Below are 16,403 nucleotides of genomic sequence, written 5' to 3'. Positions count from 1 at the left end.
AGTCATGAATGATGATCTGCAAGTAATCAAGACTGTGTGATTTAACCTTGATTGAGTGCTTTAGTTAGACAGGCCTCATGCTGAGCTTTCCCACCATGAATGTGGCCTCATTTAACTTATGTCTCACCTACCTCCCAAAATTGACCCTGAACAGTAAGAACCTAGAGCAGCACTCTGAAGCCCTGTCCATTGTCAGCCTTACACTTTTCAGGCCAAAGCAGAAGACAGCATACAGTGGTTTCTGAGTTCTGCAGGCCTTTGACCTTGATGAAGAAAAGTGGAGGCCCTACCTGCTATTTTCATTTCTTTTTCCTTTTTAAGCCAGTAAGCATGTGTGAGAGTCAGGGGGAACAACAGATCAGTTGCAGCATACTGAACCTCTTTGTCCTTAGTGGACCCAGAGTAAATGATCCCATGGTTGTCAGCACCACAATTAGAATGGTGCGCCAGGACAGAATCAACTGAACGTGTTGGCACTATCTCCCTTTCCTTCTTTCTTCTGTCTATCCTGAACAGGTTCCCGATGCTATAAAATCTCAGTACCAGTTTCCACCCCCTCTCATTGCACCTGCGGCCATTCGGGACGGGGAACTGATCTGCAATGGGATTCCTGAGGAATCACAGATGCACCTTTTGAACTCTGAGCACTTAGCCACCCAGGCAGAACAGCAAGAGGTGAGTGAAGGCAGAACTGGGATTCTAAATTCAATCTTCTTTCCGTCTCATCATAGCTGTTATTGGAAGTAGCCTCAGTGTCTGTCATTCCCACTGCACCCCTTCCCTCTCCCCCATAAGCATTGAGTATTCCACAGAGAACCTCTGGCTCAGATCCTAAAGTCAAGTAAGAGAACTACAGAGTCGACTGGTCTGCTCCTCTCCGTCGGTCCCCCAATGCACTGTGAGCCAGGCAAATCTGTATTGTAGAAAGATGAGTAGATCCCTAGAGGGGTTAATTGATAGTGCTGGACACACAGCAGGTGCTAGAGTACTTGCTGAATATTAGTCACAAGGTGAGCCTTAGGGCCAGGGCCAAAACAAGAATCCCAAGCTCTGCTGACCAGGGGTTGCCTGCCAAGTGTACCAACAAGTCTTGCTTGGGAATGGAAATGGAGTCCTATCAGAAGTCAAGCACACCCTTTCTGGGCATTCACATTGGGACCTCTGAAACAGTGCTTGTCAGCTCTGCTGTAGCCCTGGCCACTGTGGCAGGATGGACTGGCGCCTTCTGGGCCTCTCACCCTCCTCTCCTCTCCTCTCCTTCCATTGCAGTGGCTCTGTAGTGTTGTTGCGCTCCAGTGCAGCATATTGAAACATTTATCTGCTAAGCAGATGCCTTCGCATTGGGACTCTGAACAGACAGAGAAGGCTGATATTAAGCCTGTTATTGTGACTGACAGCTCAATCACCACATCCCTGCAAACCGCTGACAAGGCACCTACACCTTCCCACTACCCCTTGTCCTGCCCCTCAGGGATTAGCACCCAGAATTCCCTGAGCTGCTCTCCACCCCACCAGCCCCCAGCCCTAGAGGACATCAGCTGCAGTTCTTGTGTGGAAAAATCCAAGAAAGCCCCTTGTGGGACTACCAACGGGCCAGTGAACACAGAGGTGAAAGCCAATGGCCCCCACCTCTACAGCAGCCCCACTGATTCCACGGACCCCCGGCGACTTCCAGGCGCCAACACCCCCCTACCTGGCCTTTCACATCGGCAAGGCTGGCCTCGGCCCCTCACGCCACCAGCGGCTGGGGGGCTTCAGAATCACACCGTCGGCATCATTGTGAAGACAGAGAATGCCACTGGCCCCAGCTCTTGCCCCCAGAGGAGTTTGGTTTCTGTCCCAAGCCTGCCCCCTTCCATTCCCAGCTCTTGTGCCAGCATTGAGAACACCAGCACTTTGCAAAGAAAGACTGTCCAATCACAGATAGGACCTCCGTTGACAGATTCAAGGCCACTGGGCTCACCCCCAAATGCCACCCGGGTGCTCACTCCCCCCCAAGCAGCAGGAGACGGTATCTTGGCCACAGGAGCCAACCAACGATTCTGCTCACCAGCGCCATCATCAGGTGAGTGCTGCTCAGCCTCCAGTGACTTGGAATAATTTTATGCTTTTCCTGGCAAATAAGACTTAAGATTCTAAAAACACTTATATCCTTATGAATGCTTCAGAGGATTTTAATCTCTACGTTATTTGTCCTCCCCATATTTCTGTTATAGAAGAGGAAGCACGTGTTAACTTGTCCCCGTCTTATAGGTGGGCTTACTTGGGCTCTAAAAGCTTAAGTGATTTCCTTAAGGTAACCTACCAAGGCAGTGGCAGGACTGGAACTACAGCCTGGGTCTCCTGACTCCTTCTCTCACCCTCCAGGCCTAGTCTTCTGCCTGTCTTGTTCCGTCACCTTAGAAGAAGGCAGCATGCTCTCTGGAACCACTGGGGTCAGCCTGAGGTTCTGGGTAACGGCCTCAGTGTTTCATGATCCACATAAGAGACTAAAGCTACGCCTGCTACAGATTCTCAGAGCCAACTCATTTGAGGAACTTCCGTGTCAGGGAAGCAGGGACAGAAAGCAGCACTGCCTTTCAGAGTAGCTGCAAAGTGGGATGCCCGCAGAGGTTGGTCTGGCCCAGAAGCTTGCCCTCAGGCCACATGCCGAAGGGCAGTCTGTTAAGTCTGAACTTGACCCAGTTTGGACCTGCTCTCTCAGCTGTCCCTAGTCAGCACTCAGGACCTCAAGGTTGCTGACCCCAGCATCTGAACCAGGTTTCAGATGCTGCTGGAACCCCCTGTGGTCTCTCCTGTCTGAACTGAAGCTGGCCTCCTAGTCAGCTGGGAGTCTCGGTAACCAGGTGACTGTGATTTCTCTGCATGGGGGCCCCTGGTCCCAGGATGGCCCTACTCAGACTGTTTTCCTGTTTCTCACTGTTTCTTAATACCAGCGTGAATAGATTTTTGCACGCTCTGAATCATACTTCAGCAGGCAGGAGTTGCAAGGGCAAGCATCACTTCTTTTAGAAGCAACAGGGAGGTGGTCATGGCCCAGGGAATGAAGTTACCCCAGCACTTTCCCCAGAGCAGTGGATTGCAATGGTTATCAGTGCTCTGGAAACTCCTGCGTGCCTGGGTGCATTGTCGTTCCATCTGCCCTTCCTCACCACACGTTTTTAGCTCTAGGAGTTCCAGAGCCTATGGGTTGAGAATCAAGAAGGGAACATCACCTTGGGTCCGAAATCCAGACCTGTCTCAGCTGTGGGGGATTGGACCGGTGGGTTTCCCTCAGGCGACGTAAGTAACAGTCTTCCTGCTCCGTCCCCAGATGGCAAGGTCAGCCCCGGCACGTTATCCATAGGAAGCGCTTTAACCGTACCCTCTTTCCCAGCCAACTCTACTGCCATGGTGGACCTCACCAACTCACTTCGAGCATTTATGGATGTCAATGGAGGTGAGTGAGCCAGCTGCTGTGGTAAAGTTGCAGGCAAAATTTAGCTCATCTCAAAGGGAGAAGAAGAGTTGACACATCTCAGAGAGCTAGGATCATGGGGAAGACGAATACCATTTGGGTAGAGGAGTAGGGTAAAAAAGAAGGCTTCTTGAGTGCCTCTAAGTTCAATCCCCAGCACTGGAAAAAAAAAAAAAGAAAGAAAGAAAAAAAGGCTTCATCTCCTGTCTCTGTGTTCTATATTTGCACATAACACATAATCCAAGATGAAGGGAAAACAGCTATGCTTAATTGATGAGAAAGAAAAAGATCTTTAGGCAGATCACCTGGACTTGTAGAACAAAACCGGGAGCCTCACTCCCAGAGGAGGGGCCTCGTCTGTGGGAAACTCTAAAGTCAAGGAGAACAGGGACAAATCTTGATCTCTGTGAACAAAGGGTGGGTTGAAAATTCAAGTCTATCAGATATCCAGACCCTCCCCGTAAACAGGCAAATTAGTCTGCTTTGCTCTGGCCTTTTAGGACACTTGGCTTGAAATAATCCACCTTACTATAGAAGGCAACTTCACAGGCTACACTGGGGCACTCTCTCACAGTGAATGGCAAATGAGATGCCCAGCTCTGGAGCCTTGTACCACTCTGTACTCTATTCTGTTTGAGCAAAAATCACTCATCTGGATTTCAGAAATGTTGAACTATTTGCATGACCCTTTACAACTTCCACATTACATTTCCATCTCAGCTGTTTTTTAACCTTTCTCTTTGATTGATAGAAATCGAGATAAATATGCTGGACGAGAAGCTGATCAAGTTTCTGGCCTTGCAGAGAATACATCAGCTTTTCCCCTCCCGGGTCCAGGCTTCACCGGGCAGTGTTGGGACACATCCGCTGACTTCCGGAGGGCACCACACAGAAGGTGTGCATGCACATGCCTGCTACCACACCATCAGATCTTATGATTAACTATCTTGCCTCCCCAGAGAATCAGCTTTTGATAGTCAAAATCTCCTTGTGTACCTTTGGTTAAAACACTGTATGTTTTTTTCTCAGAGCAGGAATGAGATGACAACCACAGCTTGGGGGAGTCACTTACCCAAGTCAGACTTAGGGAAGTCACTCTTTCGTACCAGTCTACTTTGAAACACAGCAAAACAGAGACCACTTCTTAGGGGGTATATGTTGTATTCTGTCTGTTCAGTTGCTTCCTAATATTTGAGTTAGAAAGGTTTCCCAAGAGGGAACTTTTGAGTTCAAGGTAAGAAATAGGATAACAGTGAGCAAGCCTCCTAGAAATTCTCAAGTGATAACTCTGCTTGGTTATCTCTGAACATTAGTGCCTTGCTGCTTCAAACAAAGTGTGGTCCCCAGACCAGCAGCATCAGCATCTCATGAGACCATAAAACTGTAAATTGTAGGGGCTGAGGTTGTGGCTCAGTGGCAGAGTGCTTGCCTAACATGCATGAGGCACTGGGTTCGAGCCCCAGCACCACATAAAAATATCTACAACTAAAAGGGGAAAAAAAAAATTAAAAAAAACAAACAAACTGTAAATTCTAAGCACAGTTGTAATCCCAGCAATTCAAGACACTTGAGTCAGGAGGATCACAAGTTCTAGACCAACTTTGGAAACTTTTATATATTTTTTTTTTCTTTTTAATGTGGTGCTGAGGATCAAACCCAGTGCCTCACCCAGTATGCTCTACAACTAAGCTATAACCCCAGCCCAGCCTCAGAAACTTAGCAAGACCTTGTCTGAAATTTTTTTTAATTTTTTGAAAGGCTGGGGAGTGTGGCTCAGTGGTAGAATGCCCTTGGGTTCAATCCCCAGCATTACAACCAAAAAAAGGGCAAATTGAAGGTCCACATCCCAGATCTACTGAGTCAGAATATGTACTTACCCTTCCTGTCTTCCTTCCTTCCCCTTCCACTCCCTCTCCCTCTTCCTCTGATTGAACGCTAGGCCAGCACTCTACCACTGAACTGTACCCTTAACCCAGAATCTACTTTTGGACAAAATCCACAGGTGATTCATATGCACATTAAAGCTTGAGAAATACTGGTTTATGCTTCCATTTTTCCTTGTTTTCCCTTTAATATAATCTGGAATGTCCCTGATTAGCTAACCAGCAGCCCAGAAGCTTATAGTACTAATATTCTCAAATTCTGTGACCATTTTCAAAGATGGTCCTTATCCCATGTTGGAAATGATGTGAATTGGGAAGGAATACTTTATCCTAAGTGTTCAATGTGTTTGGGAACATGAATCATTCACTGGGACTTTCTCTAGGCCACAAGCTAAAAGTCCAGGTTTTATTCATGTTTGGGTCACAGGTTCTGAGTTTCTGAATGACCCTATCCTTGTTTGTCTTGCAGTGCAAAGAAAGGAAGTACAGGCCCGAGCTGTGTTCTACCCCCTCTTAGGGTTGGGAGGAGCTGTGAATATGTGCTATCGAACCCTCTACATCGGGACAGGTAAGCCAGCCTGGAAGCGGGAGAGGCACTGGATCTATTCAGTCCTAACACTCTTACCAGCAAGCTAGAAAGGGATGATGGAAGCCTTTTTCCAGAGTTGATGGGTAACCCAGTGGATATCCAGACAAGAGTGACTTAGGAAACAAAATAATCAGGTGCTTCTCTCTGTGTTTGTCCCTTTTGCTTTGTCTGTCCCCATTGTGGCCTTATCGGGGATGGGAATTAGCTCTGACTACTACTCAGTCATCTGAAACTCTGCCAGGAAAGATGCAAGCAGAGGGCAAATGCCTGTCCCTGGGTGTCTTTGAAAAATGATAGGCTCACACTAAGTCTTCAGTTAGCCTTGCATCTGGTACAGAAGTACAGATTCGCTCTCAGCCTACAAATTTCCTGAGATATGATTATTATTATTATTATTATTATTATTTTAAGGCTCTGCACCTCCATGTTATGTTTTCATGGAAGTATCCCATCCTCTAGTAACTCAGGTTCTGAGTAGTCTCAGTCCTAAGCAGTTATTGTTGAGCAGGAGTTTGGAAAAGACATTAGCTTTTGTCCAAAAACACAAAGTGGTACACACCTGTAATCCCAGTGACTTGAGAGGCTGAGGCAGGAAAATCACGAGTTCAAAGCCAGTCTCAGCAACTTAGACCCCATCTCAAAAAATAAAAAGAGCTGGGTGCTGTAGTACATACCTGTAATCACAGCAGCTCAGGAGGCTAAGGCAGGAAGATCATGAGTTCAAAGGCAGCCTCGGAAAAAAATGTGAGACACCAAGCAACTCAGTGAGATCCTGTCTCTAAATAAAATATAAAATAGGGCTTGGGGTATGGCTCAGTGGTTGAGTGCCCCTGGTTTAATCCTCGTACCCTAAATAAATAAATATGAATTAATAGATATATAAATGAAGCTGGGACATAGCTTACCTGTAAAATGTGAATCTCTCCCCCTCCCTCCCTCACCTCTTCCACATTCCCTACACATACACCTTATAATCTGTTTTCTGCCTTCCTTTTCCTCTACTTCTGTCACCTTGCAGGAGCTGACATGGATGTGTGCCTTACAAACTATGGTCACTGTAACTATGTGTCCGGGAAACATGCCTGCATATTCTACGATGAGGTGAGGGGTGGCGATGGGGTGGGAGGGAACCTGAGGCCTTTCCCTGGTACTGGGTTTTGGTTCAATGCCCTGAGAAGAAGGGAAGAGGGTTGGGAGTCCTTTTCTTCCCTGTCATTCCTGGAGAAATCTTGGTGTAAAAAAGCATCCTACCATGGCTACCAGCTTCCAGGAGCAGGGTTATCATTTCTGCTAAGTTACTCTTAGGTGTAGGGGAAGGGACTAACAGAAGGAAGGCAAGCTCTGTGAATGTGTCCCTATGAGATCATCATGATGAATATCTTACCAACAGGAGCCAGTGTTGAGGAGACAGAGAAAAGGAATAGTGGGAGAATAAGGGGGTATGGGACACTAGGAAGGCTCAGTAGAGCAGTATGGCCTCCATATATATGTTCTCTCTCTCCCCTTAGTCACAGGCCCCACACAGCTGACCATACATCTATCTTCCCTCCTCCTCAGAATACCAAACATTATGAGCTGTTAAACTACAGTGAGCATGGGACAACAGTGGACAATGTGCTGTATTCATGTGACTTCTCTGAGAAGACCCCGCCAACCCCCCCAAGCAGTATTGTTGCCAAAGTGCAGAGTGTCATCAGTAAGTTGGAGCAGAGGCCTGTGGCCACAAAGCTAAGGCCCCATTCACAGTGGTTCTGCCATGCTGCCAGTGACCTTCAGTCTCTTGCCTTCCCAGTCCTAGTGGCCAAGCTCTCCTTGCTGGTGGGCCCAGGGAAGGCCACGGAGAAGCAAGTGCTGAGCACCCACATGTGTATACAGACCTCTTTGGATACTTCAGACTTCTCCAGCCCTTTCTGAGTATCCCTCACCCCTAGTCATGTAGCAGTTGGAATGGGGAGATGTGGGGGCCCAATCCTGGCATAAAGCCCAGATGAACAGCTGTTCAGTGTACCTCTCCTGTGACCATCCCCCTTTTTCCCAGGGCGCCGCCGCCACCAGAAACAGGATGAAGAGCCAAGTGAAGAGGCAGCCATGATGAGTTCCCAGGCCCAGGGGCCACCGCGGAGACCCTGCAATTGCAAAGCCAGCAGCTCAAGCTTGATTGGGGGCAGTGGGGCCGGCTGGGAGGGCACGGCCTTACTGCACCATGGCAGCTACATCAAGCTGGGCTGCCTGCAGTTTGTCTTCAGCATCACTGAGTTTGCGACCAAACAGCCCAAAGGCGATGCCAGCCTGCTGCAGGATGGGGTCTTGGCTGAGAAGTTGTCTCTCAAGCCCCACCAGGGCCCTGTGCTGCGCTCCAACTCCGTTCCCTAGGGCTGGTGACTACCCTGCCACCAGCCTATATACCCACCCAAGACTCCTGCAATGCAAAAATGTACACAAACCAAGCCCGGGTGTTTTCTATACTCTACCAGAAACCCTTCAACTACAATCTTTGCATGAAATGAAGAAAACCTTTTGACTTTTTTAAAAATCCTTTTTCTTTTCTCAAGTTCTAGGGGGCATTTGCACATATATTTGTACTCAACATTTCATGGGAAAGCGGCAGACCCGAGCTGAGGAACAGCGTGGGCAGGGAGGGGAAGATCCATGGTCTGGACACTTCCTCCAATATAAACCCTTCCCCCACACTTCCTGCTCCCTCCCCCTCGCCCGCCGTTGTAAAATAATCAGAAACTTGTTCTATTTTGTGGCAGTGACAATAGTTTTATATTAAAAGAAAAAATACAGTTTTCATACAGCAAAATCTATACAATATCATTGTTTTATTTAATATAAAGATCGCTACCCACCCTCTTTCCATGGTTCCCACCCTCCAAGTTATTTTCCCTTTCTGCAGCGGTTGCACTACAGGTAGCTACTGTGTATTATGGACAAATGAGAAATGAATTCTTTTTCTTGCTGTCCATCTATTTTATTTCAAATAAGGAAAAGTGTATTTGGATTTTGTGTAAATACATCTAGTGATGACATTTTTTCAATGTTTTTAAAAACTGTGTACAGTACTACATGTGGTAGAGCGTTTTCTCAAATTGTCTATTGTAGCAAAAATGTTTTTGTCGTAAACCTGTTTTGTCTCCTTTTTTTTGTTCTCTTGCCACTTCTCTCCTTTTCCTCCCACCCCTGGCTCCCTCCTCTCCTCCCACCCCCACAACTAGTACCAATGTACATAGTAATTGTAATGTTTTAGACTTTACAGAAACTTTCCTGTATTCTGTATATAAAAAAACAAAAATATTTCAAATTATGTTTTCTGCCTGTCTGTCCTACCTGTCATCTCCCTCAGAGGGGACCCTCCCTGAGATCTGGGCCCAATATATAGGGGACCCTTAGAATAGGTCTCTTCCTCAGATACTCCCCCAAGAGAAGCCTAGGGGAGAGGGGTGGTATTGGAAAAGAATGAGCCTAAGTGGGGTGGAGGGCAAAGGAAGGGTAGGAGTGCATCTGCTAAGGGAGTGTCATTTCTTTGGAGAACCCTAATATAGAATTTGGTCTGTAGAGTCTGCTATGCCACTTCTGTGTGGCATATGATCCCAACTTGACAACTGTTGTTCCCATCAGAAGGCAAGTCTGCTAATTATCTTAATTCTAAAGCCTTGGGGACACCCTCATGAAAGCAAATCTTTCTGTCCTTCTCCAGACCTTAGTGAGAGACTCCCCAGGAAGGTCTTCCTGAGGACAGTCTCCTCAAGGACACCTGTCATTCCAGCACTGATTGAGTAGGTGGTGCCTATCTGTGTATTAGTGGGTTTTTCCCCCCCTGGGGGTTAGAGAACAAACAACATCTGTAATTGTACTGAGTCCAAAGTGCAGAAGATCTCTGGACTCAAGTCTGTCCTTGTTCCCATTTGTTTTGGCTCTGCCACTGCACCCCTGTTACAATGGGCTTCTTGAACTCTAAGGACAGAAGCTTTATATTCTGCTCAGTATTTAAAATACTTCAAATTATGTTTCCTGCCTGTCATTTCCCTGAGAGGGGACCCTCCCTGAGATTTTGGTATACTGTAAGTATACATAAGGTGCTAAATCATAATGGCTTTCTCAGACAAGGTCCTGCCAAATTACCTGGCCAGGAGTGCCCTTACCCATACCTGCCTAGATGTCCCTGCCCACCTTTACCATCCTTAGTGTCTTAGTGTTTCTACCCTCTGTGAGAACTAGTCCAGAGACATCTCCTGAAGAGCAGTAACATGTTTTACTATCTTTTTGCTTCCCTTCAGAAGTGGTTTGGGGTAGGGGAATATAGAAAAATGATTGAGTGAATCCTGGCAGTCAACTGCTAGTGCCACCTTGAGTACTGTTCCCTTTCTGGGCTGTGTGGGAAGGATAGGGAAGAATCCGATAGGCTGAATGTGTGGATGAGACATTGAATGATTTGTTCATTGAAGGAAAAGGCGTGTAGACAGCCCATTCATGTCTCTAGAAGGGAGGGACTCTGCTACATATTCACACCTAGAGTAAACAGATGCTCATTTAAACAGCGTTGGTGGAGATTGCAGATGCATGCACAGGCCTGGAGGGACTCTGCCTGAATGGGCACAGACGCCCACGAAGTATTTCACAGGATCCAGAGGCACCCACACAACTGAAGGGTGACCCCAAGGCCCTTGGGCATATACACACATATTAGTCATTCACACACCCACAGACGTTGCAGATGCTTGTATATCTCTAACGGGCACACACCTAGGGGGCGCTCCCCGGGCCCAGATGTATGAAAGCAGCTCCAAGGTGTTCACAAAGGCACACCGCCAAAGGACGCAGACGCACGCCTAGGGGGCGCTCGCAGGGCCACGCGCACACGCACGCACACACACCCTTGCCCAGCCTCCAGCTGCCTCCGCTGAGGCGCGCTGTGCCCTTCCAGGCCGCAGCTTCAGGGCAGCGTTTGGGGTGGAGCGGAGCCTGGCAGGAGTCGGCCGCGCGGTCGGAATGGAGGCACTGCTGCTAGGCGCCGGGCTGGTGCTGGGAGCCTATGTGCTAATCTACTATAACCTAGTGAAGGCCCCGCCGTGCGGCGGCATCGGCAGTCTGCGCGGCCGCACCGCCGTGGTCACGGGTGAGTGCCGGGATGAGTGCGGCGTGCGGGTGGTGGGAGGCCGCCGCTGCGGGGCAGCAGCCCGCGGGGCTCAGCTGGCTCCCGCCCGCCGCCTGCAGGATCCAACAGCGGCATCGGGAAGATGACGGCCCTGGAGCTGGCGCGCAGGGGAGCGCGCGTGGTGCTGGCCTGCCGCAGCCGGGAGCGCGGGGAGGCAGCCGCCTTCGACCTCCGTCAGGTGAGGGAAAGCCGGAGCAGATGGGACGGGGAACCAGGCTCGAGGGATCCAGTTCCTGAAAGAGCTGCTCAGTTCATGAAGTATGGAAGAGGGGGCAGTGCTCTGGTCAGAAAAGGAAGGAGACCACAACTAAGTTGTTGGGGAGCCTTCCTGTAAAGGAAGAAATTGCTCATCTAAGATGTTTTAGGATCAGTGGGAGTTAGGTTAATGAAGAGCAGTAGGAAAGGGAATGGCAGGGGAACCACATATGCAAATTGGGCCCTGAAGCTAGAGTATCATTTGAGAAACTGGAAAAAAAAAAGGGAGAGAGAGAGATTTAATGAGGCTGAAGCACAACCTTTGAGGAAGAGGCAACATGAAGGGGCTCTGAGCCAGGGCCAGTTTCTAGAGCCCTTACACATTACATTGAGGAGTTTGAACTTTTAGGATGGGCAGCTGAGATCAATAAACAGATCTCAGTAGGCTCTGATAGAAAAGTGGCCTTTTGAAATGAAACCTTTGTGACTGTGAGGTGCAAGAGTGAGTAATAAAAAAACCAATGAAAAGTCTGTTACAGATTTTAGGGTAAGTGATAATGGGGAAAGGGGACATACTAGCAAATACCTACACAATACTGACTGTGGGTATTTTACAAATGTTAACTTATTTAATCTTCACAACAATTCTATGGAATAGGTATTATCATTATTATTATTCCCATTTTAAAGTGAGAAAACTGAGGCCCGGAAAGATTTAAGTATCTTGCCAAAGGTCACACTTTAGTAAGAGGCAGTCAGGATTTGAATCCATTACCCATTACACTTTAATACAAGTTGCTTTTACCATTTTTTTTTTTTTTTTTTTTTTTGTGGTGCTAGGGATTGAACCCAGAGCCTTGTGCATGCAAGGCAAACACTCTACCAACTGAGCTGTATCCCCAGCTCCATTACACTGTGATACATAAGGGCAGATTTCAATAGTAACAGGAGATGGACTCTTAGAATTAGGTGCCTGGGGAAAGGGAAAAGGAGGGAAGTGCCTGGTGACAATCTGAGCCCTTGCCACTCCACAGGAGAGTGGGAACAATGAGGTTATCTTCATGGCCTTGGACTTGGCCAGTCTAGCCTCGGTGCGGGCCTTTGCCACTGCCTTCCTGAGGTCTGAGCCACGGCTGGACATCCTCATCCACAATGCCGGTGAGGGGCTGCAGGCCCTGTAGGGGGGTGGGGGGTGGCCAGGAGCAGTTGCCCCCTCCAGTTGGGCCCTGCCAGAGGCCAGTAGACACATGGGAAGGTTGCCCCTATTTCCATCTCACAGACTGGGATGCTGAGACCTGCCAGGCTCCTTCTGGAGCAGCTACTCACACCTAGCCCCTACCCCAGGGATCAGTTCCTGTGGCCGAACCCGAGAAACCTTTAATTTGTTGCTGCGGGTGAACCACATTGGCCCCTTCCTGCTGACACATCTGCTGCTCCCTCGCCTGAAGACATGCGCCCCTAGCCGTGTGGTGGTGGTATCCTCAGCTGCCCACCGGCGTGGACACCTTGACTTCACACGCCTGGACCGCCCAGTGGTGGGCTGGCAGCAGGAGCTGCGGGCATATGCCGACAGTAAGCTGGCCAACGTACTGTTTGCCCGAGAGCTCGCCACCCAGCTTGAGGGCACTGGTGTCACCTGCTATGCAGCCCACCCAGGTAAGGCCTGGCTCTTTGCTATTTCCCCTTCTCCCTTCATTGGCCCCATCCTGAACTTCCCTAACCTCCCACTGAATCACAGAATCTCAGAGCAGGAAAGAAGCATAGTTCAAGGAGGAGACCTCTTCCTTGCTAATCATGGAACTAGGCTCTCCCCCAGGTGGGTTCTTCCTGTCATGCCTCAAGCACTGACGCTGACTGCTGGATAGCGTGTGACAAGAATAAGACCTGGGATCTTACCCCACCGGGGCACTGATACTGATTAAACTGAGCATAACGTGATGCTTATGATAGCTAATAATAACCTCCTCATTCATTCAAGGAGCATTTACTAAGTACCTGCTGCTACGTATCAGGCATTATTCATGACACTGAGGATATAACAGTGAACAAAACACAGACATTGGGCTGGGGTATAACTCAGTGGTAGGGACACATACCAATGGCAGGTGGGTGATAAAATACTATAGGGAAAGGGAGTAGTATAACTGTAAATAAATTCATCCTATTCATTCTATTTTTAATTTTTAAAATTTTAAAAATAAATTTAAATTTATTTTTAAATTTATTTTGTGTGTGTGTGTGTGGTTGTAGATAGACAGCATGCTTTTATTTTATTTATTTTTATGTGGTAGGGATCGAACTCAGTGCCTCACACATGGTAAGCAAGTGCTCTGCCACTGAGCTACAGCCCCAGCCCCAAATTTTTTAATTATTTAATTTTTAATACTGGGGATTGAACACAGGGACTCAATCTATCTTTCCTTTTCTGTATCCCAAAATTCCTATCTTCCTCTCCCCACAGACCTGCAACACAATAAGCAGCCCACCCCATGTCCTTGGCTCCTGCCCTTGACCTTGCCTGCAAAAAAGGACATGGGGTAAAGATCAAATGCTGGAGAAGCTGGCTCAAAATTGTATGACTCCCCTGACTGCACCTACAGTCCAGCCCCCAGCAACCACCCCTCTGTAAATATTAACACCCCACACCAAGGGTTAAAAAAACTATCTCTCCACATGGAGAGGGTCACATGTCCCTTCAATGTGAATTCATTGCTTTACCCCAAAAGCTTCTCACCATCAATATGGCCACATTTTCCTTCGCACTCTCAGGATAGCTGCATTCTCCCCTGAATGTGTGTTTCTTACTTTTCTTGAGAAAGCCCATATTTCTCCGAAGAATGTTTATCTGCTTTCCTAAATAAATCTGTTGATGTCTAGAAGAAAAAAGAAAAAAGCTATAGGGAAAAATAAAAAAGGGTATGGGGAATATAGAATGCCAGAAGGTCCTATTTTATCAATTGCAATCAATGAAGACATCTGACAATGTGACATTTGAAGTGAGACACACCTATAAACCCAGTGACTGAGGAGGCTGAGGCAGGAGGATGTTGGCAAGTTTTAGGCCAGCCTCAGCAATTTAGCAGGACCTTGCCTTAAAATAAAAATGGCTGGGGATATAGCTCAGTGGTAGAATACCCCTGGGGTCAATCCCCAGTACTACAAAAAGAATTTAAAAAAAAAAAAAAAGAAGAAGAAAGAAAAGAAAGCCAGACATGGTGATGCATGCCTGTAATCCCAGTGTCTCAGGAGGCTGAGGCAGGAGAATCGAAAGTTCAAAGCCAGCCTTAGCAATTTAACTTTTACTCTAGATGAGTTAATTGATCAATAGATTTAGAGAATAGGTTATATGGGCATAGTGATGCACGCCTGTAATCCAATTGACTCGGGAAACTGAGACAGGAGGATCTGAGTTGAAAGCCAGCCCCAGCAACTTAGCAAGAACATGTCTCAAAATAAAATGTAAAAGAGGGACATGGCTGGGGATATGGCTCAGTAGTTAAGAACCCCTGGGTTCAATCCATGGTGCCAAAAGAGAGAGAGAGACTAGGTTATACCTGGATAGTAAGAGCTGTCCTACTGATACTGCCAGACTGCATATTAGATAATCATTGCTTAAGGCATATTAGTAGTTATAATAGTGATAATAAGCATATTCATAACTAGCCTTCATTAAGCTTTTATTAAGCTTTTAAACTTCCTATCTCTGATGCCCAAACTTCATATCCTTAATGTCCAAAACAGTGCCTGATATACCATAGGTACTTAATAAATGCTGGTTAAACAAGGGAATGGGGCTTGAGCTATTAAGAGAGAGAGCCTGGGAGGCAGGAGACAGAGCATGACCAAATCTGGGAGAGGGGCATATGCAGTTTGGATGAATAGAAGGAGGTGTCTTATTGGGAATTGAGTGACTCACCTGGGGGCCCCTGAATGCCTGGTAGGTACTACCCTGTTTTCCCTGAAATGGGATTCTGTCCCCGGTTCCCTTCTAGCTCTGTTTAACTGCTCTTACATCATCCTTCCTTTCTACTCACAGGGCCTGTGAACTCAGAACTATTCCTGCGCCATGTTCCTGGATGGCTGCATCCACTTTTGCGCCCACTAGCTTGGCTGGTACTCCGGGCACCCAAAGGAGGTGCCCAGACTCCCCTGTACTGTGCTCTACAAGAGGGCATCGAGCCCCTCAGTGGAAGATACTTTGCCAACTGCCATGTGGAGGAGGTGCTCCCAGCTGCCCGAGATGACCGGATAGCCCAGCGACTGTGGGAGGCCAGCGTGAGGCTGGCAGGGCTTAGGCCTGGGGAGAATGATGAACCTGATGAAGAGCTCCAACCTGAGGACCCAGGGGCCCCATGTTCTCCAAACACTCCCCACCCTGAGGAGCCCACAGTTTCTGAACCTTTCCCTGGCCCTCGGAATTCACCAGACTTGTCTAAGGTTACACATCGAATTCAGGTTAAAACTGAGCCTGAACCCCAAGTCTCCTAACCCCCACACTTGGATGCTTTCCATGGCACTTCCTGACGCTGAAAACCTCAGCGGTGTGCCAGCCCATGCCCTGGGCACTGAGGGGTTTTCCACTTTTACCTTTATGGTTACTTTCTGGAGCCTCTAAGTGTATCCAGGACAGCTCTTTTCCTGGTAGAAGGAAATAATGGATGAATACTTCTTCCTGAGAGGGACCGTAGCCCCAATTCAGGGGTGGAAAGTAATGTGCCAGGAACGGCTTCTCAGGCCCTACCCTGAGTGGTTCTGATCAGTTCTCGGGCCAGGCCAGGCAATTTGTAATTTAATGCACTGCCCAAAGCTGAGAAGTACTGAACCATCTAGCTGGGTAGTTAAATTACCTTCATTTTACAGAAACGGGATTAGGTTCCCCAGCGAAGGACGGACTCACGGTCTCAGCTAGTAAGAAGGAGTAACGGGTGAACCCAGGGGTCTGACACCAGGGCCGACTGCTGTAAGGTGCGTGAAGGGAGGTGGGCCAGGACTGCGCAGTCGTAACCAGGTGCCCCCGAGGGAGTAAGCGGGATGCCTTCCGGGGTGCTTTGGGGCTGGGCCCCGCCATCTGGAGCCCCCTGTAATAAAGCGAGTTGACTGCCAAGGCTCGTGGCTGGCTCC

General features: G+C 48.1%; 2 protein-coding genes across 6 annotated transcripts in view; both read left to right on the top strand.

Moving 5' to 3' along the window:
* Positions 1-9,236, top strand: part of Phf12 (PHD finger protein 12) — a 44,351-nt gene extending 35,115 nt beyond the window's left edge. For 3 of the 5 annotated variants that reach the window (XM_046446841.1, XM_046446842.2, XM_058580038.1), the window contains 8 exons: positions 517-675; positions 1,270-2,065; positions 3,314-3,439; positions 4,209-4,352; positions 5,810-5,908; positions 6,948-7,030; positions 7,487-7,625; positions 7,968-9,236. In XM_046446841.1, coding sequence (XP_046302797.1) covers positions 517-675; positions 1,270-2,065; positions 3,314-3,439; positions 4,209-4,352; positions 5,810-5,908; positions 6,948-7,030; positions 7,487-7,625; positions 7,968-8,302 — 1,881 coding nt within the window. In that variant the 3' untranslated portion in view covers positions 8,303-9,236. Of the gene's footprint in view, positions 1-516; positions 676-1,269; positions 2,066-2,367; positions 2,613-3,165; positions 3,440-4,208; positions 4,353-5,809; positions 5,909-6,947; positions 7,031-7,486; positions 7,626-7,967 lie in introns of those variants that run through there. The other 2 variants (XM_046446843.2, XM_046446844.2) reach the window with 2 other exon arrangements.
* Positions 9,237-10,916: 1,680 nt separating this feature from the next.
* Dhrs13 (dehydrogenase/reductase 13) lies at positions 10,917-16,386 on the top strand. The gene is made up of 5 exons (XM_046446850.2): positions 10,917-11,048; positions 11,147-11,265; positions 12,317-12,440; positions 12,627-12,938; positions 15,319-16,386. Exons 1-5 carry the CDS (start codon positions 10,922-10,924, stop codon positions 15,768-15,770), a joined length of 1,134 nt encoding a protein of 377 aa, XP_046302806.1. The 5' UTR covers positions 10,917-10,921; the 3' UTR covers positions 15,771-16,386.
* The last annotated feature ends 17 nt before the right edge of the window (positions 16,387-16,403 follow it).

The sequence above is a fragment of the Marmota monax genome, unplaced genomic scaffold (assembly GCF_021218885.2).
Source record: "Marmota monax isolate L192 unplaced genomic scaffold, Marmota_monax_Labrador192_F-V1.1 WCK01_AAM20220418_F8-fsc00138, whole genome shotgun sequence".
Classification (NCBI taxonomy): Eukaryota; Metazoa; Chordata; class Mammalia; order Rodentia; family Sciuridae; genus Marmota; species Marmota monax.
This window is presented reverse-complemented; position numbering and strand designations above follow the sequence as displayed.

What these genes read in the sequence shown, in the direction of transcription:
- Dhrs13 (XM_046446850.2), top strand. Translation starts at nt 10,922, where the DNA reads ATGGAGGCACTGCTGCTAGGCGCCGGGCTGGTGCTGGGAGCCTATGTG. An exon ending in CCGCCTTCGACCTCCGTCAG is followed by an intron (nt 11,266 to 12,316) that starts GTGAGGGAAAGC and finishes GCCACTCCACAG; the next exon opens with GAGAGTGGGAACAATGAGGT. An exon ending in CATCCTCATCCACAATGCCG is followed by an intron (nt 12,441 to 12,626) that starts GTGAGGGGCTGC and finishes CCCCTACCCCAG; the next exon opens with GGATCAGTTCCTGTGGCCGA.